Source organism: Phascolarctos cinereus, unplaced genomic scaffold, assembly GCF_003287225.1.
Source record: "Phascolarctos cinereus isolate Bilbo 61053 unplaced genomic scaffold, phaCin_HiC Scaffold_2;HRSCAF=192, whole genome shotgun sequence".
NCBI classification, from domain to species: domain Eukaryota; kingdom Metazoa; phylum Chordata; class Mammalia; order Diprotodontia; family Phascolarctidae; genus Phascolarctos; species Phascolarctos cinereus.
The window spans coordinates 229,236,962-229,261,437 of record NW_027555625.1 but is presented as its reverse complement, the minus strand read 5'-3'; the positions used below and the strand labels follow the sequence as shown (position 1 = coordinate 229,261,437).

The 24,476-nt window shown below is 42.8% G+C and overlaps 1 protein-coding gene across 15 annotated transcripts in view; it reads left to right on the top strand.

Moving 5' to 3' along the window:
* Positions 1 to 24,476, top strand: part of ZMYND8 (zinc finger MYND-type containing 8) — a 113,718-nt gene that overhangs the window by 71,668 nt on the left and 17,574 nt on the right. For 12 of the 15 annotated variants that reach the window (XR_013484678.1, XM_020984152.2, XM_020984158.1 and 9 more), the window contains 4 exons: positions 5,868 to 6,020; positions 10,297 to 10,803; positions 22,166 to 22,549; positions 23,719 to 23,909. Coding sequence is in view for 14 of the 15 variants with exons in the window: in XM_020984152.2 (XP_020839811.1) it covers positions 5,868 to 6,020; positions 10,297 to 10,803; positions 22,166 to 22,549; positions 23,719 to 23,909 (1,235 nt within the window). In the remaining variant the exon portion in view is untranslated. The remainder of the gene's footprint in view (positions 1 to 5,867; positions 6,021 to 10,296; positions 10,804 to 22,165; positions 22,550 to 23,718; positions 23,910 to 24,476) is intronic. The other 3 variants (XM_020984161.1, XM_020984160.1, XM_078149856.1) reach the window with 1 other exon arrangement.

Genomic DNA, 24,476 nt, shown 5'->3' with positions numbered 1-24,476 from the left:
ATGGCTTTACGAATATTATCTCGTCACATGAGCTCATTTGGTTGGCTCTGAGGCATCCAAGGATCATAAACGAAAACCATTTTCTTAGCACAATGGAGCCTATTTGAATTGTGATTGTTTTGTTATAATTTTTATTTTTTGGTGAGGTGATTGGGGTTAAGTGACTTGCCCAGAGTTACACAGCTAGTAAATGTCAAGCGTTTGGTCTGAGGCTGGATTTGAACTCAGGTCCTCCTGACTGCAGGGCCGATGCTCTTTGCACTGCGCCACCTAGCTGCCCCTGAACTGTGATTGTTGCTGACATGATTTTAAGGGATAATCTAGTCCTTCTTTTAATTTATGGAGGAACTCCTCTGTGAGCCCTAGCGGGGAGGGATTTGAATTGTCCTGGGTCTTAGGCATCCAGTGAATTGGAGGAGGCAGGACGAGAATTCAGATCTTTTTATGTCTGTTCCTCTTTCTATCACTCAGATCTCTAAATCTTATCTCTCGGTGGGGCATCACTGCTATAATCTGAAAATGCATGTGGTTGGCTTGTTACCTAAGAATAACCATCTTGTGATTCTATACTCGAATAGATAGGGGTCCTTCTGGCCAGGTTTAGAAAACCCTCATTTTCCTGACAGTGTTATTTCTGCCAACCCACTGTGATTCCCACTCTTTTCTATTTTTTGTCCAACTAAAGAAAAGAAACAGTTTTTTTAAAAGGCTGTGGTGGGGTGGAAGAACACCCATGCGGATGTTTTTTCTGTACCAGTTGTGTGGTAGGAGCAGGTTCCTGTGGTCCTTTGTCACCTGTGACTCAGTGGGCCTTTTCATCTGGATAGAAGCCGTATTGGGAGTGAGTTTCTTTTTGTCCTTTAGACAAGTGGGAGGCCCATCTGAACCACAGAGGCCAAAGACTCTTTTAGTTTGGCAACACTTCTGGATTTCCTGTAATGATTGATTTGCCTTTGAAGGTTTTGTTGAGTAGGGGGACTGTCTGTTGAGTTGCTGTTCAGTTCAGTTTTTGAATTGATCTGCAGTCTGCGTTGGCATTCCAGAATAAGAATGTTTATACATATACACACATTTTATTTATCTATATCTCTTTACAGCCCCATATACATATACACATACATATGTGTGTTTGCATATTATATATGTATATCTATAAATAGTTGTATATGTATAAGTATATGTGAGATGGGTAGAATGATTATTTTTTATTCCCATTTTACAGCCAAGGACACTGAGGCTGAGAGAGGTCTTAGATTCTTAGCAATTATCTAGTCCCACCCTCCTCATTTTACAAAGGAGGACTGTGAGGCTCAGAGAGGTGGATTGATTTGTGCTAAGAGACACAGCCCAGGGTTTGAGCAGATGCTTGCTGATTCCAGATTGTGTAGTCCTTCTGCCCCATGATAAAACTTTCTCCTTTGGAATGACTTGTTCAAGGCATGTAAGTGGTGAGGAAGGGCTAAAACTCGGGTCTTCTGACTTTAAGGCAAAGTTGTTCTCTCTTCTGCCGTACTACAGACCTCTCGTTGGTGACCGTTCTACAGTGGACTTGGATGTACTTTGGGAGGGGTTTGATAAAATCTCTTGGGGAGCTGGGAGAGACCCTAGGCGGTCATCTAGGGGGTCCCTAGCAAGTCCCAGGGTGGTGACCGTAGTTTCCTTATTGTATGAGACCAGAGAGACAGGCAAGGAAAGTTTGGAAGGGAGGCTGGTGGTGCACCCGATAATGTGTCTGGCTGTCAATCAGCAGATCTCGAGTTAAGTTGCTGCGCGTCAGAACAGGCAGCATGGAGCATTAGAGTGAGCCATGGAACCCTGGCTGTGCTACATGTGACCTGGGTTAAGTTATTTCCCCTCTTTGAGAACTCCGTTGTTTACTCTGTAACACAATGGGTGTGGGTGGGGTAGGAGAGATGGGCTAGGATACCTGGGTTCTAGTTCTGGCTCAATCTCTGGTGTGACCTTGGGCAGATCTCTTCTTTTCTGTGGGTCTCAGTTTGTTTCCCTATACAGTGATGGGATTGGCTCAGATCTCCAGGGCATCCTCTGCAGCTGATGGTAGAGAGTGCTGGTCATAGGCAGGAAGGCCTGAGTTCAGATCCATCCTCAGACATTTACTAGCTCTGTGACCCCTTTGGGCAAGTCACTTAATTTCTGTTCACCTGTTTCCTTATCTGTAAAATGGGCATAATGTTAACTCCCACCTCCCAAAGTTGTTTTGAGGATCAAATGAGATAATGTTTGTTAAAAAGCACTTAGCACGTAGAAGGCACTCTAGAAATGCTTATTTATGCCCGTCTCCCTTTTCTCCCTTCCTGATATTCTGTGGCTGCTATATAAATGAACTTTTTTATTTTTAATTTTTGTAAGTGACTGTAATATGGAACAAAATTAATCTTCGCTTCCCTTTGGTCTGTTTCTAATCTGGCCTCTTATCTTCTAGCTGTTTACCTTTAGTTAAACTAAACTCAGGAGTTCATTAGCACTGTGATCAAAAGTTGCCTTTCTGCCCTGAGAGCACATAGGGGTTGCTGACCTTAAGTGAATGGAATGTGGTTTAGTCCTGTAAATTCCCCTGGGTTTGTTCATCTGCTGTTCCAGGAAGACTTTTCATTGACCTATTGAAAAAGCAAGACCCTTGAGGCAGGGATGGCTCTTTCTGGTTTGTTAGGTGAGTCTTCAAGACCTTCAGCTGGACTTAGAGCCTGAAGAGAACCTTCCTTTCCTGGTTTCCATCCTGGCCAAGGAAGGTAGTCAGGAAGAGCTTTGGGAAACAGTGAATTGATGGGTAGGACTCTCTCTGTCAGTGGTCTCCTTGGACAGCAAGCTTATTCTCTAGACCAGCTATTGCACTCTTTGGTCATCTCCAATCATGAGGCCTTGGAGCTTTCTCCAGAGCACAGGTGTTGTGGGTGGGGCTGGAAGAGGTGTGTTCTGATGTTCTCTGTTCCCATTCGGAATGGAAGCTAGACTGATCACTGTTCAATAAGAATGAAATGGTTGGCAATAGAGGCTTGACCCCAGAGTGTCAGGGTCATGTGTGTTTCAGACAGAATAGCGTTAGGGAGTTGCTGACTGATTGATTAGGAGAGGCAACAGCTGAAAGGGAAAACTTGGCAAGAGGGAGGAGGAAGACCTGGCATGTTCCAAGTTGGGGGTGGGGGGGGAGGAGTGCTGGGAAGATTATCCTCAAGAGACTTTTGGCTGGGGAACTTCAGAAGCTTTCTTTTTGCCTGCTTCTACAGGTAGATGCATTTGGGAGGCTTTGGAAGAATGAATGTAACAGAATAATAACAGTAGCAACAATTAGAATGATAGCTAGCATTCCCAGGCACCTTAAAGTTTGCAAAGTGAATTACAAATATTGTCGCATTTGATTCTCACAGTATGGAGGTGGGTGCTCTTATTCCCATGTTACGGAGGAGGAAACTGTGGTAGACAATGCTGGGAGGTAGGAGATGAAGCTGAGGTAGACTTAAGTTTCTTGCCCAGTCACACAGCTTATAAGTGTCTGAGGCTGGGTTTGAACTCAGATCTTCCTGACTCCAAGTCTATTGTGACATCTAGCTGCCTCAGTTTCCTTACTGCTGGGGGAATCCTTCTTTTCCTCGGGACTCCCTTCCCTTCCATTCTTTGTGATTTTTCCTAAAATGATGGAGCTTTTTTGTGTTTCAGGTTTAAGTCAAAAGTTCACTCCTAAAATAGAGTTCGCTATTCCTGATGAATGCTCTTCAGCAAATGTCTTCTGCTAATTTAAAACTATTAAGTTTCATAAAGGTCAGAATATCCTTTATAATGAAATGTATGAGTTGTACGAATTAGGAAAGACTTTTTCTGTGAGAAGAGGGGAGATTAATGATGAGGTAATGATAAGAAAACTAGCTCACATTCTTGTAGCATTTTAGGGTTATAAAGCACTTTTTATCATGCACACCTTCATGAGAGGAAGTGTGATGGAATGGTGAGATAAGTTATGACCCAATGTGTGACCTCTAGCCAATTAATTAACTTCTCTGGGCTTTAGTTTCCTCATCTGTAAAAATGGAAGTATTGGCCTTGATGACTTCTGAGGTCCTTCCAGCTCAATCTAATTAGGTCCTCTGACTTTGGGAATGTAGGATCTGATATCTCACCAACAAGGCAGTGGGCTAAGTGGAGAGGGGGTGCCCATCAGGTGGCAAAGAGCTTTGCTCAGAGGAGTTTATGGTGAACCAGAGAGGGTGATGGACCACTTTACCATTCAGAATTCCCAGGTGGTTTTAGAAGAAGCAGGCGAGCCAGGAGTTTGATTGGGCGTAAGGCAGCAGTGAAAATTATAGGCAAGGAACCCCAAGGACAAAAGTTGGGGTGTGTTGAGGGGAGTGGCACTTGGGCTGAGGACTCTTGGGTCATTTGGGGATTAAAGAGAGGCTTCTGCTACATATTATTTTGTGAATGCCTAAAAGCATTCTTAAATGCTGGTGCTCCCTGCTTAGAATCCTAGAACCGCGGAACCTGAAGGAATCTGAAGTCCCAGAACATAGGGGGACAAAGCGCACAGGGCCCATAGAACATTGGATGTTCTAGCTGGCAGAGAACTTAGAACTGAATTCTAGAGCCAGGATCTTACAGACCATTTGGTCCAGGAGTCCATAAATGTGGAGGGGTATGGAGGGGGAAAAAAATTACACCTTTATTTTCACTAACTTCTAATGGAAGCATTTCTTTCGATTATGAATGTAGGCAGCACCTTTCTGAGATGGGGTTCATAGGTTTCACCAGACTGCCAAAGGAGTCTGACTCACAGAAAATTTAAGAATGTTTGATCCTACTCCATTTCTCTAATTTTACAGAGAAAAAACTGCCCCCCCCCCCCGGCAATTTTGCTCAGGGCTATGCAGGTAGTGTTTAAACCTGTTTCTCTTAGTTCCTAATTCTTCTTGGATACTTAGTCTAAGACTTCATTTATCAAGCTTCCAAGCTGATCTTCTTTTGGGAGTGGAGAAGGGTACATAGGGAGGGATTTAGATGATCAGATCTCTTCTTTGAGAGCCTTAGAGGTTCTGGAGCCTAGAGAGTTCTCCTGGGTAGTAGATGGAGAGGGATTGATGCTGGGGTGGAGCCCTGTTGTTTAGGTAAGGGAAAGCCCTGTGGAGGTCTTTGGTAGGCAGGACTTTGAGAGGCCCAGATAGAATCTTTCTAGTCTTCTTTCCATCCCTTTTTTACAACATGTTAGAGACTTCTTGGGTAATTGGATGGACTGAGTGGCAACTTGGTTTAGAGCAGTGAAGGCTGTACCAGTAGACTGGAGATGTGGGCACGGGTCACTCTGACTTTGGGTAACTCATTTGACATCTACCACTCACTTTCTTCATGTATAAAATTGAGGAGTTAGAGTAGGAGGAGTTCTTAACCTGGAGTCTGGAGGAAATTAGATACTGGACCTGGAGTCTGGCAGACCTGATTTCAAATCCAGCCTTAGATACTTAGTAGCTGTGTGATCATGGGCAAGTGACTTAACCTTAGTTTCCCTGTCTATAAAATGAGGATAATGATAGCACCTACCTCCAGGGGTGGTTGTGAGCTTCAAATGGGATAAATAGGTTAAGTGCTAAGCACAGTGCCTATGTGTAGTAGGTACTTAAATGATTGATTAATTTGTTAACTTGTTTGAATTTAAGCACCTTGAAATAAATTTCTCTCTTGGTAGTTTTTGTGTCTTTGAGATGATGGTACAAATACAGAATAGAATTTAATTCTCTAATTCTTGATCTGCTCTAAGTTGATTTTGCTGGAGTTCTTTAAGTGGCACCATTGGTACTGAGCATTGCTGGTGAAGTTGCAAAGTAATTTAGGGTAAAGTAACTCTATAATAACATGTCTTTCAGATCGGAGCAAGGTGGATATGGACCTGAAAGAACTGAGTGAGTCCGTTCAGCAGCAGGCAGCCCCGGTGCCCCTCATCTCACCCAAAAGGCAGATTCGAAGCCGGTTCCAGCTTAACCTTGACAAGACCATAGAGAGTTGCAAAGCACAATTAGGTATGTCCTGGCCGTGGATCAAAACGGCGCTAGGGTGAAGCCTGTTTCTTTTAAGAGCCAGAGGTTAGGTTTTCACTCTAGGCAAAACTCAAGTGGATTTCCTCTGTGGTCAATTATTTGTCAGCCATTGGTTAATAATTACACAGGAAGATAATTTGATCCAAACCAGGGGTGGGTTGTTCTTTCACTGGAAGGTACTTAATATGCAAAGGAAGCTTTCTTCTAGGAAAATTGTTTTCTTTTTAAAATCTTATCAGCTCAGGATTTTCCATGCCAGTATCTTAGCAACAGTGTGTATTTGGCATTGAATGTCACCTTTTTGCTCAGTCCTGGTCTGTTTATTAGACCCTGAATCTGCCCCATGGGTGTATGGGGCACCTCTGGTGCAGGGCTGCTCGTCCATCTTTGGTGTCCACTTGTCACCCAGCTCTCACCTGTGGCTCCAAGAAGTTGTAGCACATGCAATGATGACACCCTGGGAAAACCATCTTGTCAGAAAGGCTAACCCTGGTTGAGGGTAACTGACAAGCCTCAAATTCATCAGTGAGTTAGGGGGATGTCCACCTCAAGCATGTGAAGACTTCCCCCAGCGGAATGGGAGAATGAGAACAGTTGATTCCAGTGGCCGTGAAGATGGCTGAAGCAGGCTCTATGGAGCACTTAGAGCTTGGGCAGACATCAAAGACACCAAGGTCATCCACTGCATCCTGGGCTATTGCCAGTCTTCTCGACTTTTGGCCTGTACCTGGACTTTGATGACTTTGGAAGAGAGAGTGAAGCTGACGACTTTGCACAGCTCTGCCTCACTTCAATCCAATTCACACGCGAGTCAAGGCATCTGTGTCATTGGTCTTCGAAAACAAGGATAAACAAGGCTGCCTCAGTATTCTTCTGCCACGCTTCAACAAATCAGCAGAAGTGTGGTGTGGTGGATAGAGTGCTGGCTGTGCAATGAGGAAGACCTGCATTCAGGCCATGCCTCTGATACAGCTCTGTGACCAGGGGGCAGGTCACCTAATCTCCATGGGCTTCAGTTTTCTCATCTGTAAAATGAGGAGGTGGGGAGGTTAGACTCGGCTGCTTCTAAGGTCTCTTCCAGTTCTTAATCTAAAATCTTAGTGCTTGGAGTTAAGGAGTTTTGAGTTCAATTCCCAGCCCTGCCACCTTGTAACCTGTATGACCTTGGGCAGTTTGACCCACTGGGCTTCCATTTCCTTGGCTGCAGAATGGGGGTGGGGCATTGGACTGGATTAGTGGTTCTTCAGGTATTAACCACCTACAGTGTGCTAGGCACTGAGAACAAGTAGAAAAAAGGGAACAATCCCTCCTGGGAAAAGTGCTTCTGTTCTAATGAGGGAGATAATAAGGATATATATATATATATAAATGCAGATACAGCCTAAATATACAGTGATTAAATACCCATGGTTAAATCCAGGGTAGTTAGGGAGGCCATTAGCAGTTGGATTCAAGATGCTGAAGATGGCTTGAGCTGCCTCTTAAAGAAACAGAAGTTCTCTAAATGTCCTCTTAAGGTTTCTTAGAGGTCTGATCCAGTGGCTACACAGTATTTACCCCTTATTCTTTTCTCTCCCGCTGCCAGCCCCCAACCTACTTAATGCCAGTTCCATCCTTTCCTGCTTTCTCTTCCCTCCTTTCTCCAAACCAAAATACTTTTCCCTTTAATTGGCCTCCTTAAATCCTACCCCATCTTTAAGGTACTTAAAGTGCTACTTTGGTGGTGAAGCCTTCCCTAGCTCTCCCATGCTGTGGACCCTGAGCTTTCTGTTCTGAGGACCTGTGGCTCTTCTTGGGTACACTGTAGAGGTTACAGGAATCAATCATATACTATCCTGTTTTCTTATTTAATGAAGTCCTGTCTCTCCAGCTAGACGTAAACACTTTTGCAAAAATATCAAGACACATATTTATAAATTTTAAAAAAAAATTATTTTTAGCATTCATTTAAAAACATTTTTGAGTTCCAAATTCCCTCTCTCTTTCCCTACTGATTAATAAGGCAAGCAGTATGATAGCAAATATCTATATCTATATCTATATCTATATCTGTATCTGTATCTGTATCTATATCTATATCTATACCTATATCTATATCTATATCTGAAATCATGCAAAACATATTGGCCACCTCATAGTCATCATAGTTGATAAGTTGAATCACCTGAAGTCAGTAAGCATTTATTAAGCACTTGCTGTATGCCGGACGCTGTTGTTTTATACCTGATAGGTGCTCAGTGAAGACTTCCTGAATCTCTGACTAGAAAAGTATTAGGGCCAGTAGTGTAGAACTTCATGCGTGTGCTCCAGAATGGGTCTAGAATGAGTGTGAACATTGGATGCACACGGCCCAAAGGGAGACATCATCATGGTGGAAGCTCCTGTCCCTTTTCTGACAGCCAAAGTAAGCCAGGAGGCCTGGGTTCTGTCCTTAACCCACTGGGTGACCTTCAGTAAGTCGAATCCCTTCTGTTGGCTATGCAAACCTAACAAATCACTTCCCTTTTTCGAACCTCATTTTCTCTCCCTGTAAAATGAGAGGTTTAAGCTAGATGATCAATAGAATTTCTTATAGTGCCTAAGCTTTCATGATTTTTAGATGTATATAAATCAGTAAGATTTTATCAAGTACCTACTCTGTGGTAAACACTGGGGATAATAATGATGATGATGCTAATGATAGCTAGCATTCATATAGCCTTTTAAAGTTACTTTACAAATGTTATCTCATTTGATCCTCACAACAGCCCTGGAAGACAGGTGCTGTTACTATCCCCATTTTATAGATGAGGAAACTGATGTTGAGCAAGATTAAGTGACTTGCTTGTTGTTGCACAGCTAGTCAGTGTCTGAGGCAGGATTTGAACTTGGGTCTTCTGAATCCAGGGCCAACATTCTACTTCACCACCCAGCTGTGTATAGATAAATAGAATGAGGTGATTCCAGCTCTCAAGGATTCTCAACATTCAGACAGGAGGAAGATAGGTATACGTGTAAGTGTACACGGAACATAGTTTTACAGAGGGCATTCTTTCTGGCAACACTGTAAGGTGGTAGTACTTGTAGTATTCTATTTCTTTTTTTTTGGTTTGTTTTTGTTTTTTGCTGAGGCAGTCTAGGTTAAGTGGCTTGCCCAGGGTCACACGTCTGAGGCCAGACTTGAAAGTATTTCATTTGGCACGCGAGGAAACCAAGGTTTCGAGAAAGGAAGAGAGTCAGGAGTAAAGGAAGAGAGTTGCTTGTGAGTAAAGTTGAAAAAGTTGAGAAGATTCAGATGTGGGCAGCCAGGATGGTGCAGGGCCTTGGGTCCATGCCATAGGAAGATTGGTGGAAGAAATTGGGAATGTTTAGCTTGGGCCATAAGTCTTACAGGACTCTTCTGTGGAGGAGAGATAAAAGTTGTATTTGGCTTCCGAGGCTGAAGCTAGGAGCAGTGGGGGGATGTTGTAAAAAGACCATTTGGGGCTTGATGTTAGGGAAGGCTTCCTAATTATCAGAGTTATCCAAAAGTGGAACGGATGCCTTGGAAGTTGGAGGGCTCCCCTTCTTGGAGGTCTTCTAGCAGAAACTAGATGACTCCTTGTCAAGTGTGTATTGGTGGGTATTTTTTTGTCTTTTTACAGTTCTATTTTATTTTCAGTTCTGAATTCTCTCTTTTCCTCCTTCCCCTTTCCCGCTCAAGAAGGCAAGAAAAACAAAACTCATTGCAAATATTTAGAGTCATATAAGACAAATTCTTCTTGCATTAACCGTTAAAAAAAAAGATAGAAGAAAATATGCTTCTGACCTCTCTCTGGGCCCGTCACTTTCTGCCTGGGGTGGAGAGCCATTTCATCATGAGTCTTTGGGGTTGTGATTGGTCATTGTAGTGCTTAATTACTGAAGCTTTCAAGGTTGTTTGATTTTTACAGTGTTGTTATTATATGAATTGTTATCCCGGCTCTACTCACTTCCCTTTGCATTGGTTCATACAAGGCCTCCCAGGTGTTTTTGAAACCAAGGGGATTTCTTTCGGGTGTGCGTTGAGGTAATTAGCTGCCAAGGTGCCTTTCATCTCTCAAATTCTGTGATGCCGTAGCTTGAATCTAAGACCTGAGTCCACTGTTCTTATTCCATCATGCGACCTATTCATCATAAGAATCTAGTTTCCTTTTTAATGTTTGACATGGAAAGTGTTTGCATGGTGGTCACAGTGGTGAGGTGTCCTTCTCTTGGTTAATGAATACAGCGCTCACTGGTTTTTCTCTTTCCCATTTAGGAATAAATGAAATCTCGGAGGATGTTTATACAGCAGTAGAGCACAGTGATTCGGAAGATTCAGAGAAGTCGGACTCAAGTGATAGCGAGTATATCAGTGACGATGAGCAGAAAACTAAGATTGAACAGGAGGAGACAGAGGACAAGGAAAGTAGCCGGACAGACAAAGATTCAACTGCCTTGAAAAAAAAGCCTAAACCTCCCACTCCAGTGGAAATCAAAGAGGATTTAAAAAGCACATCTCCCCCCACTGAAAAATCAGACCCTCTGGTCAAAGAAAAGTCCACTACAGATCTTGAGAAGGATTTTTCAGAAAAAGTCAAGACTTTGCCCCATCCTGTGAAAGAGAAAGTTAAAGGCAAAGATGAGACAGATTCCCCTACGGTACATTTAGGTCTGGACTCTGATTCAGAGAGTGAACTTGTCATAGATCTTGGAGAAGATCACTCTGGGAAAGAGGGACGGAAGAGCAAGAAGGAGTCCAAGGAGCCACCTGCTAAACAAGAAGGTGAGTTATATCAGTCTCAGGATGTTCTAATGTGGTGTCTTGCCACCATTTTGTACCTGGGGGTTATTTAATTCAGTTTGAGTCATCAGGTATTTGGTAAATGCTGTATGCAAGGCATTGTGTTCTAGGTGCTGGGAATACTTAAAGATGAATTGTTCCCTTCCCTCAGTGAAGTGGTGCAGTGGATAGAGCATTGGCCCTTACATCAGGAAGATCTGAGTTCAAATCTGGCCTTCGACACTTACTAGCTGTGAAACAAAGGGCAAGTCATTTAACCTTTGTCTGCCTCAGTTTCCTCAACTGCAAAGTGAGAGTAGTATTAGTACCTACTTCATAGAGTTGTTGTGAGGATCAAATGAGATAATATTTATAAAATGCTTAGTATAGAGGCTGGCATATAGTAGGGGCTTAATAAATGGTTTTTCCCTTTCCCCTTTCTCCTCAAGGAGCTTATTTTCTTTTTCTTTCTTTCTTTCTTTTTTTTTGGGGGGGTGAGTCAGCGAGGTGAAGTGACTTGCACAGGGTCACACAGCTAGTAAGTGTCAAGTGTCTGAGGCCACATTTGAACTCAGGTCTTCCTGAATCCAGGGCTGGTGCTCTATCTACTGCACCACCAACTGCCTCAAGGAACTTATTTTCTAGTAGGGATAGACAGATAGAGATGAATAGATAGATAAGATGGACCATTTATTATGTGCCAGACACTGTGCTAATTGCTGGGAATACAAAAATAAAAACAAAATGGCACCTCCTTTCAAGGATCTTAAGTTCTAATACAGGAAGATAAGATATACAGAGGAGCTGAAGAGTTTGGGGGCGGGTAAGGCAGCTGGTGGAGAGGTAGAGCATCACCACTACACACTCCTCACAAAATGGCGACCTTGTCGAGGGACATGTAGGCTCACTGGCTGGTGAGGACTCAGGATGGAGTCATCCCTGAATGGGCAAGGCAGCTGGTGGGGAGGTGGAGCAGTGAGTGAGTCAAGTAGGAAGATATCATGTGTACCGAGATATTTAAATATGATGAAGAGGGGAATTCATTCAGACGTGGGGGACTACTTATTCATAAGTGTGGAGGCAGGAGACGGTATATTATGTGGAGGGGAAGGGCTCATAGGTGAGATTGACTAGAAGCGAGAGTGCATGAAGGGGAGTGTTATGAAATTAGACCAGTAAGATTAGGAGGGAGCTATATTCTGGACCCAAGCCAGGCTAATGCTGTTGTGTTTTACCTTTGAGGCAGTAGGGAGCCAGTGAAGATTTTTGAGTGGAGGATAGACTTTTGTTTTAAGAATAACAATTTGATAGCTATGTAGAGAATGGATTGGAGAGGGGAGGAGACTGGATTCTAGGAGACTACTGCACTTGTCCTGTGAGATGTTACAACTAGGGTTGAGAAAAACGGTCAGATACTCGAGATGTTTTAATGGTGGAGTTATCTCTTTCAATCCTTACACTAGCCCTGTGAAGGAGGGAAGGCAGCTCTTATCTTTATTTTTGTAGATGAGGAAATTGAGGCTCAGAATGGTTATTTTGCCTAAAGTCACACAGCTAGTCACAGAGTTACTCAAATTGTAGATCTGGAAGGGGCCTCACAGATTATGTAGCCCAACCCTGTCATTTTACTGATGGGGTAATTGAGCAAGACTGAACTCGGCCTGGAGCCCAGGCTCCATCCACCCAGCCAGAGAGGTCATCAGTTATTTTTAACCTGTATCCACAGTTTTTGTTCTGATCGCGTAGAAATTTGTCCCTTAGCAGCATTTCAATTGTTTTTGTCTGCCCTTTAACCATGTCCCCAGTCAGAGTGAATTCCCTCAGAAGTAAAGTATATAGGGCGTGTGTTCTTGTGTTGTTCCCTACCCCATATTTAAACATGTTAAGGATTTCCTTGCTGTTTGTAATTTTCAGCTGCTGTATCCTTTTCATCCTCTTAAAAATCGCTGACCTGAGGAACACCAACAAACATGAGCATTTCCATATACAAAGAACAGAAAAAGAGGATTGTGTATACAGCCATGAGTATTACATACAGCACATTTTCGAAAAGTATGGGTGTTCCAAAAATCTTAGTGCACTTTAAAGTTATATGTAGTTTAATAGCTGCTCTGTTCCCTTCTGAACTTCTTTCTTCTTTCTTGTGTATTTGAAAATTATTTTTTAACACTTTTTTTCTTCCCCTTCTTTCTTGGGGTGGTCATCACAACCCCACTCTTCCCCACTTCCCCCTTCAAAAAATGATAGCTCTCACTTGTAACAAATAAGTATAGACAAGTCCACCAAATTTACACATTGTTGGTGTCTGGAAATGTAAAACTTCACGTCCCTGTTGAGAGGTCTGAAGCTGCTTCATCATCAATCCTCACAAGTTGTGATTGGTTACTGATTCTTGGGTTTTTTGAGGTTGTTTTCCTTTACCTGATCATGGTCAATGTGTAAATTGTTCTGCAAACTTCATTGGCATCAATTCATGATAATTACGTAGAGAATGGATTGGAGAGGGGAGAGATTGGAAGCTGGGAGACCACTTAGGAGACCATCCGGCCAGATGGCACTTTGGAATACTCTTAGCAAACCTTGATGAATTTCAACATCAATTTCTTTTACTTTAGCATAGTGTCCCTGGCACACATTAAGTGCTTAATAACAGATTTATCTGTGTCTATTTATTTACTCCAAGGTACCATGCAGGGCTTGGGTTGTAAGGTAAGGGGCCTTAAGCGTGGGCCTGGAGTCCCTGGACCTTCCTCTAGAACCTTTCTGTATGGTCATAACTATTTTCATAAAAATACTAGTACATTTTAATTTTGAGTATGGCAAATACCCATAAGTAAAACCCACGTAAACAAAAGATCTTTGGTGGGAGTGGGGTGGGGTGGTCCTCAGGAATATTTAAGGGTGTAAAAGAGTCCTGAAACCATAAAGTTTGACAGCTACTGGACTAGAACACAGACTGTCTCACTTGGAAGTGACTTTGGAACGAGTTCTAGAAGCTTGAGGAGCCCTCAGAGATTGTCTTGCTCAATATCTGCCTTTTAGAGGTGTGGCCCAGAGAGGGCAAGTGATTTGCCCAAGGACACACAGATGTGCACCGTGATCTCTGACTCCAAATTTATCACTCTTTCCACTAGGCCACAGTGCTTCTTTATGTTTTTGTAAAGGCAGCTGAGACTAACCTTTAGAAGGAAGTCTGGATGACTGAGTAGATATTGGGGCAGAATAATGTGAAGAGGCTTGTTAAAAAAGGAGTGCTGTGATTTTTGGTATGATAAACTGAGTTCAGTGACAGCTGGTGTCGTTCTAGGGAATTGATGGAGGAGGTACTAAGTCACTGGTTGATGATGATGAAAATGATTTTTACACACCACCGCCACTACTACCATCCACTTACATAACACCAACACCAAACACATATACATCATCCCCCATTTATATAGCACCAATAATACCAGCAGCACCTAACATTTATGTAACACCAGTTCTGGCCAGAACTTCTAAGGGTCTTCCCCTCCCAGATTTTTTGTTTGTGTGTGTGTGTGTGTGTGTGTGTGTGTGTGTGTGTGTGTGTGTGCTGGTAAATTGGGCCATCTTTTGCCTCAATTCGTACCCAGACACTTACTTTAGAAAGACCAAGGTCACCCATTGCATTCTGGACCATTGCCTTTTGTCCTGCCACTGGACTTCTGTGAGTCTGGAGGAGAGAGGCTGACAACTTTTCACATCTCTGCCTCACTTAAATCCAGTTCACGTGCAAGTCAAAACATCACCCTCGTGATGTCATTGTTCTCTCTGAGAATAAGGGACAGACAACACCACACCTAACATTTAAATAATAATAGCAGCTAGCATTTATATACCATCTAACATTTTAAAAAACAACACCTAACATTTATGCACCACCACCACCTAATATTTATATGACAACAACAACGTCAACACCTAACATTAAAACAGTCCTTTAAGGTTTTGCTTGAGGTAGCATTTCATAGTGGATAGAGATTGAAGTTTGGAGCCAGAAAGACTGGCGGGAGGGGGGTGGTGGTGGTGAGAGGCCACAAAGTCACTTATCAGTTCTCTAGACCAGAAATGTCAAATATGATGGGCTGCATACAGCCCACAGTACTCCCAAGTGAGGGTAGAACTAGATTAAAATGAAATTGGGAAATATTTAAAAAATAAATAAAAATATAATAAAACATAGCTAATGTTACATTTTAAAACTAAGTCAGTATGTGGCCTGGTTGGTAGAAAAAGTTTCTACTTCTGGGAGAGTCCCCTATCAATGAAATCACAGGTCTGGTCTCTGTCCTTTTAAGGTGTCACATCTGAGTTCCATAACAATTCTGTGGAGTATAGATATGATGGAGATTATTTTCTCCATTTTTCAGATGAAGGGATGGCTCTTTGCTCACCCTGACCAAGCCTTGCCCTGGGAATTGCTCTGTGCCTGAATTGAGGAGAGTAGGCCCGATCTAGTGTGGCCAATAAGTGGTGTAGGACATAAGTCTCTATAGGAAGAAGATGGAAGGGAAGGAGAGGGTTGTAGGCATATGCCAACCTTTGGTCATCTTGTGTGCCTCTCTGTGAATGGTCAGCACATCCAGTGAGGGGATTGGAAAGAATAGGAATGTTTTCACTGTTGGAGGCCAGTCTTTTTTAAGACTCTTTGTTTTCTAAGATGAAGAATATGATTTTAAAAAATGCAACTTGTAAAACACAAAAGGAATTTGAACCAAATTTTATTGTACTAGGCAACTGATGAACTTTGTTTACCAAATTCATTATAAGAATAATAACAAGAAATTCAGAATTCCATGGTAGATAGATAACTGGCTTTGGAGTCAGGAAGAGCTGGGTTCAGGTTCAGCCTCTGACATGCTGGCTTGTGTGACTCTGGCCCAGTCACTTAACTGCCCAGTGACCCAGGCCATTCTCTAATAATAAATTGCAGAGCAGCTACTGATTTGTGTTGGTAAAGGAAGTTCCTTCACCTAGAGTTCCCTACTCCAAGGAAACCTTATAGGAGGTCACACCTCCTCTTCCTCCTCACGTCCCCCAGAAAGGTGACAAGAATCTGAACTACTTTCTGATTACAAAGCCTTTTTCACATGAATTAATCTTGAAACATTGGGTTGCACTGGGTTGGAATTGGAGACGCCAAGTGCCATGACCCCAGAGAGTCACTTGCCTAAGTTCATCTAGCTGGTCAGTGAAGAGCCAGGAGTTGAACTTGGATAGTTCTGGCTGACCCCAGCTCAGGTGCTCTTTGCACTACAAGAACTCTCTTCTCGAAGTTGTAAAAGGCGCAACCATAGAATAAAGAGAATCTGTTTCCTCACCTACAAAATTTGGAGGTTAGCTTAAATGACTTCTCAGTCCCCTTCTAGGACTCTGTGATTATTATAATGTAGTCTTATTCTTGGATTTTTTGGGGGGCAGAGTCCTACATTTTTATAGAGTTCTGCTATTTTTAGAAGTGATCTTTTTCAATCATTTTTTTTTTCACTGAACATTCTTAGGGTTAGATTGTACTTTGTCATCACACTTCTGATCATTTTAACTGATTGTGCGGGTGTGAGCTTGTGAGCTTGAAAGGGTTAAATTGGTTTTTATAGCTAATGATCTCTTGATCATTAATGAGAAAGGGAAAAAATTCTCTTTAAGAGAGTTCTTTCTTCCTTTAATCCATCATTCATCTTGTCCTTTCTTTTCTTAAGGCTGTTGTGTATAGACTCCTGGGCCTAGAAATCATCTGTATCATCTAGGCCAGTGGTCCTCAAAGTAGGGTTCCTGATACCCTTTCAGGAGGGTAACATGATGAGGTTAAAACTCTTTTCAGAATAATGCTAAGACATTTTAATTTTGAATGTATTTAAATATTGATAGATACAACTCAAATAAACAAATTCTTTGGGAGGAGGGTCCTCAATAATTTTTTTAAGATTGTAAATGGGTCCTGAGCCAAAAAAGCTGAAGACTATTTTTGGACCAGGCAGGCTGGTGCACGCCAATGGCCTTGCCCTGAATCTTTTTTCTTGCTCATTTTCTGCTCTGGGCAGTGGAGGTGAAAGCATCTTATGTGGGGGGTGGGTAAAGATAGCTTTAGGATTTACAAGTAAAGGTTGACAGAAGATAACTCTGGTTGTTCTTCCAACTGATCTTTTGTGTGGGTGGGCCAGTCTTTTTTAAGACTCTCGGTTTTCTAAGGCGAAGAATATGATTTAAAAAAATTCAACTTGTAGAACACAAAAGGAATTATTGGAATTTTTGCATGCTTGAAACTACATCTGTGGTGTTGCCCTTTCTAGGCCCTTTGAAGGGACTGAAAAAGGGTAATAATATCACATTTAGGGTGGGGCTGGATACAAAACACCACGGTCTGAGAGTGCATGGGGGGAGGGTCAGGGAGCAGCACTCTGAAGCCTCTAGGTTCAGCAGCAGAAGATAATAGGGCTGTGCTGCTTGGTGAAGGGAGGGGGGGAGAGAGAGAGAGAGAGAGAGAGAGAGACAGAGAGAGAGAGAGAGAGAGACAGAGACAGAGACAGAGAGAGGTGTGAGCCACCTTGGAGCAGCCCCTGTGTTTGGAAGTGTGCTAAGCCTGCCTCCCTAGTGATGGTTATCCAGACGTGGTTTTTCAGCCAAACCACAGGGGGAGAACATTTTATCCCAGAAGTCAAAACAGGCAATTTGCTTCCATTCACCCTCCTTGGCTTCCCAGAAAGAAACATTTAGCTTACTGAAATCTTCCCTGGATATAATTACATTAATGTTTTTATGGGGGTGATATAAACTTTAAAAGGATGGGCACATTTTTTTAATTAAGTAATTTAATGTCATAAAGATTTAATCACACTTTTTGTTCTTTTGGGAAACCTTATTTCAGTGTTTCTGGGGAAGTGCATGAATTGGCCTGGGTGGTCTTTGTCTCCCCTGATTGTCAGTTTTTCAGGAGTACTGCTTATTTCTAGCCCCACTGCTATTTAGGGCCTCACTATTTTTCTTTTCTGATTGATTTACAGGTGTGACAGTTGATAATATTGTACCTTGAATATGCAACTTTGAAATTTAGCTGTTTAGAGCATTATGGTTAATTACTGGCTTTTTAAAATGAGAGAAATTACAAGCACAATTTCAGAACCCTCCAGTTGTTTTCAGGGGCCCCAAAACTATCTTCTTAAGAGTAATACTATCATTTAAGAGTTCTAATTAAATAATAATGTTGCGGTTGTTGACTCGTTTTTAAGCTGTCTGCAACTCTCTGTGACCCCATTTAGAATTTTCTTGGCAGAGATACTGGAGTGGTTTGCCATTTCCTTCTCCAGCTCATTTTACAGATGAGGAACTGAAATAAACAGGGTTAAGTGACTTGCCCAGGGTCACACAGTTAGCAAGTGTCTGAGACCACATTTGAACTGCCAGAGGATGAGTCTTCCCGATTATAGTCCAGTGCTCCATCCATCATGCTACCTAGCTGCCAGTAGTAGTAGTAGTAGTAGTAGTAGTAGTAGTAGTAGTAGTAGTAGTAGTAGTAGTAGTAGTAGTAGTAGTAGTAAAAAAAATAAAAGAGCAGCTGTAAAATTTTTATGTATAAAATTACATATTTATATTAACAAAATTTATATATTAAAATTATTTTTAAAAGTACAGTTTCAGACCCCTGCAGTTGTTTTCAGGGGCCTCAAGCCCATCTTCTCAGGAGTAATAGTGTCATTTAAGAGTTTTAATTAAAATAATAATAAATAATAATAATAATAGTAATTAATACTATCCTCCATCTGAACCTGGAAGGGATCTTTTTTCTTTTCTTTTTTTTGGCTAGGCAATGAGGCTAAGTGACTTACCCAGGGCCACACAGCTAGTAAGTATTATGTGTCTGAGGGCAGATTTGAACTTGGGTCCTCCTGATTCCAGGGCCAGTGCTCTATCCACTGTGCCACCTAGCTGCCCCTGGAAGGGATCTTAAAGATGGATCCTCTTATCTACCCCAGCTCCCCCATTGCACAGATGAGCAACCTGAAGCCTGGAGAGGTTAAATAACTTGCCTAAGGATACACAGGTAGTAAATACAAGAGCTAGGATTCTTATCCAAATCCTCTACCTACAGGTCCAGTTCTTTTTGTTTCCCCCCATGATTTAATTAGTTAAAATCTCACCATGTTCTGGACAGCAACAGATGTATCACATATTGTAGAGTCAGAGGGAATCAGAGAATTAGTTCTAACACTCTAAGGATGAAATGATGTACATTTTTGCCTATGGACATCTGTGTTTTTGAGGGAGATGTTGCTTTCCTTGGAGCTAGGTGGCACCATACTGTACAGAGGGCTGGGCCTGGAGATAGGAAGACCCGCGTTCAAATTCAGCTTCAAACATTTATTAGCTGTGTGACTTTGGGCAAGTCACTTAACCCTGTTTGCCTCAGTTTCGTCATCTGTAAAATGAGCTGGAGAAGGAAATGGCAAACCACTCTAGTGTCTCTGCCAAGAACACCACCCTCCTGCCCCCCCCAAAAAAAATGGGGTTACGAAGTTGGACACAACTGAGCAACGGAACAACAACAAAAGGCTCTATGCTCTGTTTGACCTCTAGGACTTGGTTTCCTCATCTGCAAAATAAAGGAGATTAGACCTTTCAGATTTCATGCAGCTTTAACCCTATGGGCTTATGATTCCACTGTGACATTATTCTTTCTTAAAAATGAGCCCAGTGGCCATCTTTGTTGACATTTCCTTCCCAGCCTCCTTTCATGCAGGGTTTCTTCTTTAGCTCTGCTCTCCCACCAGGCTGGGCCCGTGCTCCCTCGCTGCTGACCTCCCCTCCTCTCTGCCCTCGGGAATCTTCCCCCTCCTACAGAGCTCTGGTTAAAGGCTTCTGTGCTGTCTTCATTCCCCCAGTCTGCCTCCCCTGGAGCCTCCACTGGAAAGGGCTCTTTCCAAAACCCTCCTGAGCTCTCTTGGATGCATTTCCTTTCATACTTTGCCATCCTTCTGCCTTGTATTTTTGTTCTATCTGTGCGGGACAAAGACCACTTACTCAAAATTAAAACAGAGACTTAGATACCTTGAAAGTAGAAAGGAGTTTATTGCTGTCTCATGAGAATGCCCCTGGTAGCCATTGCCAGCCAGGAGAGTAAGTGTTCGTTACAGAAATCAAGGCTTATTTATACTCCCCTCCCTCTTATCCCATTGGCTGGGCTTCAGGGGGCACAATCTATTCATGGCCCCAGCAACAGAGACACAAGTTTGCCTGGAGACGAAAAGGGGGGAAGTTTTTCAAGGGAAAGCAGTTCAGGTTGGGGGCAGGGCTATTCTTTCTGCTAAGTGTTTAGAAACAGGGTCTGAGCGGAGAGGGTTTTTGAAAGTAACAGTCAAGAACTATTAACAAGAACCATTGATCCCCTGAGGAGGCTTCACTTCTGAGAGATCATCTCTCCCATATCCTTCCTGTTAGATTATGAGAGGTAGAAGGGACCTCAGAGGTCATCTAGTGAGTTAAGCAACCAGCAAGCATTTATTAAGTATCTACTGTGTGCTGGGCACTGTGCTAAGTGGTGGGGATGCAAAGAAAGGCAAATGAGAGCTCTCATTCTGATGGGGGAGACGATGCAAGTAACTGTGTACATTTAAGAGATACACACACCCACCCACCCACCCACCCCCATGGAAGGTAACGACAGAGGGAAGGGAGTCCTTCCACCTCCCCCATCTTCCAGATGAGGAAACTAAAGCCAAGTCAAGTGAATTGCCTAAGATGACACAGGCAAGAAGCATCAGAAGTAGGATTTGCACTCAAGTCCTCTGACCTTCCAATTGGTGCTGTTTCCGTTGTACTACTCTCCTTCGTAGCAGGGATCATGTCCGTCCGTCCCTTCCTTCCTTCCTTCCTTCCTTCCTTCCTTCCTTCCTTCCTTCCTTCCTTCCTTCCTTCCTTCCTTCCTGTCTTTTCTTTCTTTTTTTTTTAGGCTATTGGGGTTAAGTGACTTGCCCAGGGTCACACAGCTAGTAAGTGTCATGTGTTTGGTCTGAGGCCACATTTGAACTCAGGTCCTCCTGACTTCAGGGCTAGTGCTCTATCCACTGCACCACCCAGCTGCCCCTGTAGTTTTATTTATATCCCACATACTGCCTTATATACTTGGTGATGAGTAAATGTTGGTTAAGGCATCTAGGCAGCACAGTGGATAGAGTACCAATCCTGGAGTCAGGACAACCTAAATTCAAATTTGGCCTCTGGCAGTTACTATCTGTGTGACCCTGGATAAGTCATTTAATGCTGTTTGTTTCATTTCCACATCTGTCAAATGAGCTGGAGAAGGAAATGGCAAACCACTGCAGTATCTTTGTCATGAAAACCCCAAATTGGATCAAAAAGTCTATTCCCAGGAGCAGTTAGTTGGCCCAGTGGATATAGCTCTGGCCTTGGAGTCAGGAGGACCTGGTTTCGGATCTAGCCTCAGACACTTGACACTTACTAGCTGTGTTGTGTGACCCTGGGCAAGTCACTTAACCCCAACTGCCTCACCAAAAAGCAAAACCAAAATAAAACAACAACAAAAAATTCTATTCCCATTTCAGTGAATAAAGAGTAAGTTGGAAAAGTGTCTCAGACATAGCCTGCTGAGTTTGGGTTCTAGAGAAGCAAACATTTGTTCCTCTGGTCCTTGCAACTGGTTGTCATCATGAGAGGGAATTCTTCACTGGAAAGAACACTGGAGTAGAATTCAGGCTAGACTTGGATTCCTGTCCTGCCTCAGGCAGGTACTAGCCATGCGGCCGAAAGCAAGTCATTTAACTTCTCTGGGCCTCAGTGTCTTCATCTGCAAAATGGAAATAATATTTGCATTACTTTCCTGAAATGAGTTGTTTGTGGTTATCTAATGGAATAATATTTATGTAAAATGCTTTTGCAAATTATCATTGATACATATTATTTAGTATATATTTATAACAGTATATATTATATATTGCAAAATATGTGCAACATAACCTATTGCATATAATATATAGTATTACATGAAAATGTGTGATACACAAGCATATACAAATATAATATACATAAACATAATGTGTAAGACATAATATAGGTAATATAACCTATTATTATATGTACTCTTGTGTTACATGGTCTCTAATATTTTACAGAATATTGCCTTTATTATACATTATGTAACATCATATATCTCAGTGTCGGTCATTATTATTATCATCAATTTTCCTTCCTGGTAATAACTGACTTTTTATATAGTGTTTTAAGGTTTGTACACACGATACTTCATTTGATTCTCAAAACAGATCTATATGGGTTTTTTCTGCATTGTTAGCTGAGCACAAGTCAAATACCTTTTTTCCCCCTGTGGCTTTAGCTGTAGGTAAAGCCCCACCACCCTCTAGTGCCAGCAGCAACCATCCTCCCCCCGAAACACCCGTCCTCACCCGGTCAGCGGCTCAAACCTCCCCGGCAGGCGTCGCCACAGCCGCCACCACCATCGCCGCGCCCACCATCGCCGCTCCCCCAGCGGCCACCGGGAGCCCCGTGAAAAAGCAGAGGCCGCTGCTCCCTAAGGAAACTGCGCCAGCCGTGCAGCGGGTCGTGTGGAATTCTTCAAGTAAGTTTCAAACGTCTTCTCAGAAATGGCACATGCAGAAGGTCCAGCGTCAGCAACAGCAGCAGCAGAGTCAGCAAGGCCAGCAGCAGCCGCCTCAGTCCTCCCAAGGGACAAGATATCAGACCAGACAGGCTGTGAAAGGTATCTTGACCCTCCCTCCATTCTCAGTGGAGCCCAACTCCATCCCATCATATATTTTCAGGAGTAGCATCCTTACTATTTTTAGTTCCCATGACACATTTGTTTCCAGATCATGCTATGCCGAAAGCATTCTTCATTTCCTTTGCCTTGTTGACGAAATTATGCAATATGAAAAGCTGGTAGCAAAGTATGTTTTAATAGAAATGCATTGTTAGCCGGTTTGGAGAAGCCATCTGTGGAAGCTACTGAATTAGCAACAGAGGCAGTTCCGTTTGCCTATCTCTAGCCCCGCAGCTCTTTACAGGTCCAGCCTAGAGTTGATTTGAGACAAAACGAACACATTGAAATCTAGCTCCTGGTTGGCATGCATTAGGCCAGACATGTAGGGTGGTTTTGTTTTGTTTTGGGTTTTTTTTTGGTTAGTTTTTTTGGTTTTTGCACACTGCTGAGCTGAGTTAATACAGATTCCATATACGGAAGGAGTACATTGTCTGTGGTTCCTTGTAAGTTGGGCTCTGGGACTATAGTTGGTCAATTTCATGTACATACTCCCAAAAGGAGAAAGGCAGTAGAGCTGCCCAGGTCCCTTGTGAGGCCCTTCTAAGGCAGAAGGGCTTAGGCTGTGAAGGCATAGTCACAGCACTTCTGTATTAAACGGGACATGGGAGAGAAAGGTGCTGGGAACAGAACTGAGAATGGAATCACGCCCATTCATGATTTAAAGTCCCCAGTTTGTGATCTTTTGGCTCCCACTTCATACCCGCTATCTTCCTCTAACTCTTGTGGTGCTAGCAAGAGTGTGGATTTATCTAAGGAGTGGTAGTCTTGACTCCCAGAGCAGGGATTCTTAATATTTTTGTTGTATTGGACCCCATTGACAGTCTGGCTAAGCACCGAAGGACCCCTTCTCTGCATGTTTTTAAATGTGTAAATGCGTAGGATTGCACAGGTAACCAGTTATATCAAAACATAGATAGCAAAATATTAAAGAAGAAGTGATTTGGTGGTTAAGAATCAAGGTTAAGAAATCCTGCCCTAGAAAGTTCGCTTTGATTCTGTAGGGGGCAGCTTCCAGGTCAGAAGTGAGTCTCAGCGCTTTCATCTGCAGCTTCTATTTTGTAATGAGCCTACCCAAGACGACAAGGTGATGGGATCTTTTACTTCCCTAGCTGTCCAGCAGAAAGAAATCACTCAGAGCACCTCAACCTCTACCATCACTCTCGTGACAAGTACCCAGCCGGTCTCTATGGTCACCAGCTCAGGATCCTCAAGCACACTCTCATCCTCCCTCAACACTGACTTGCCCATTGCCACGGCCTCGGCAGATGTGGCCGCTGACATTGCCAAGTACACTGGCAAGGTAAGCTCTTGAAAATTCCGCTCTAAAGGTAAAGGACCTAGGCAGGACCTCAAGGGCCGTGCTTTTAAAGCAAGGTGGTTTTGAGTCTTAAACTCTAGGTTTTATGAAGCTTGAGTGAGAATCTGGGGAACATAAGTCTCTGCCCACGGTCTCATCATTCTTGATATTGTTGCGAGATGATTTTTAAAGTTGGAGTTATTTAGTATATTACACATATGCCGGTATGGCAGTGGTTTCTAGAGCAGAAGTGCAGAAATCATACAACCTCTGCGATGATAAGAGTTTTCTTCTATCACCGAAGATAATGACAGATTTTTGTTTTTTAAATATGGAAGAGGAGGAGGGGGAGAATGTTTCTGTTCCCCATACCTAACAATGAGCTGTTGCTTTCCAGTTTTCATTGCTGCTTTTGCCAAATACCCAGCAACCTGAAGGAGCTGTACACTTTGGCTTTCCCCCAGGGTCTGTGAGTTTGCATTCAGATATGTGGAAGCTGAATCACATTATATTGCAAATGCTTGCCCTGTCTAGTTTATCCATTTTTTCGTGGTGAGTTACACGTTTGCA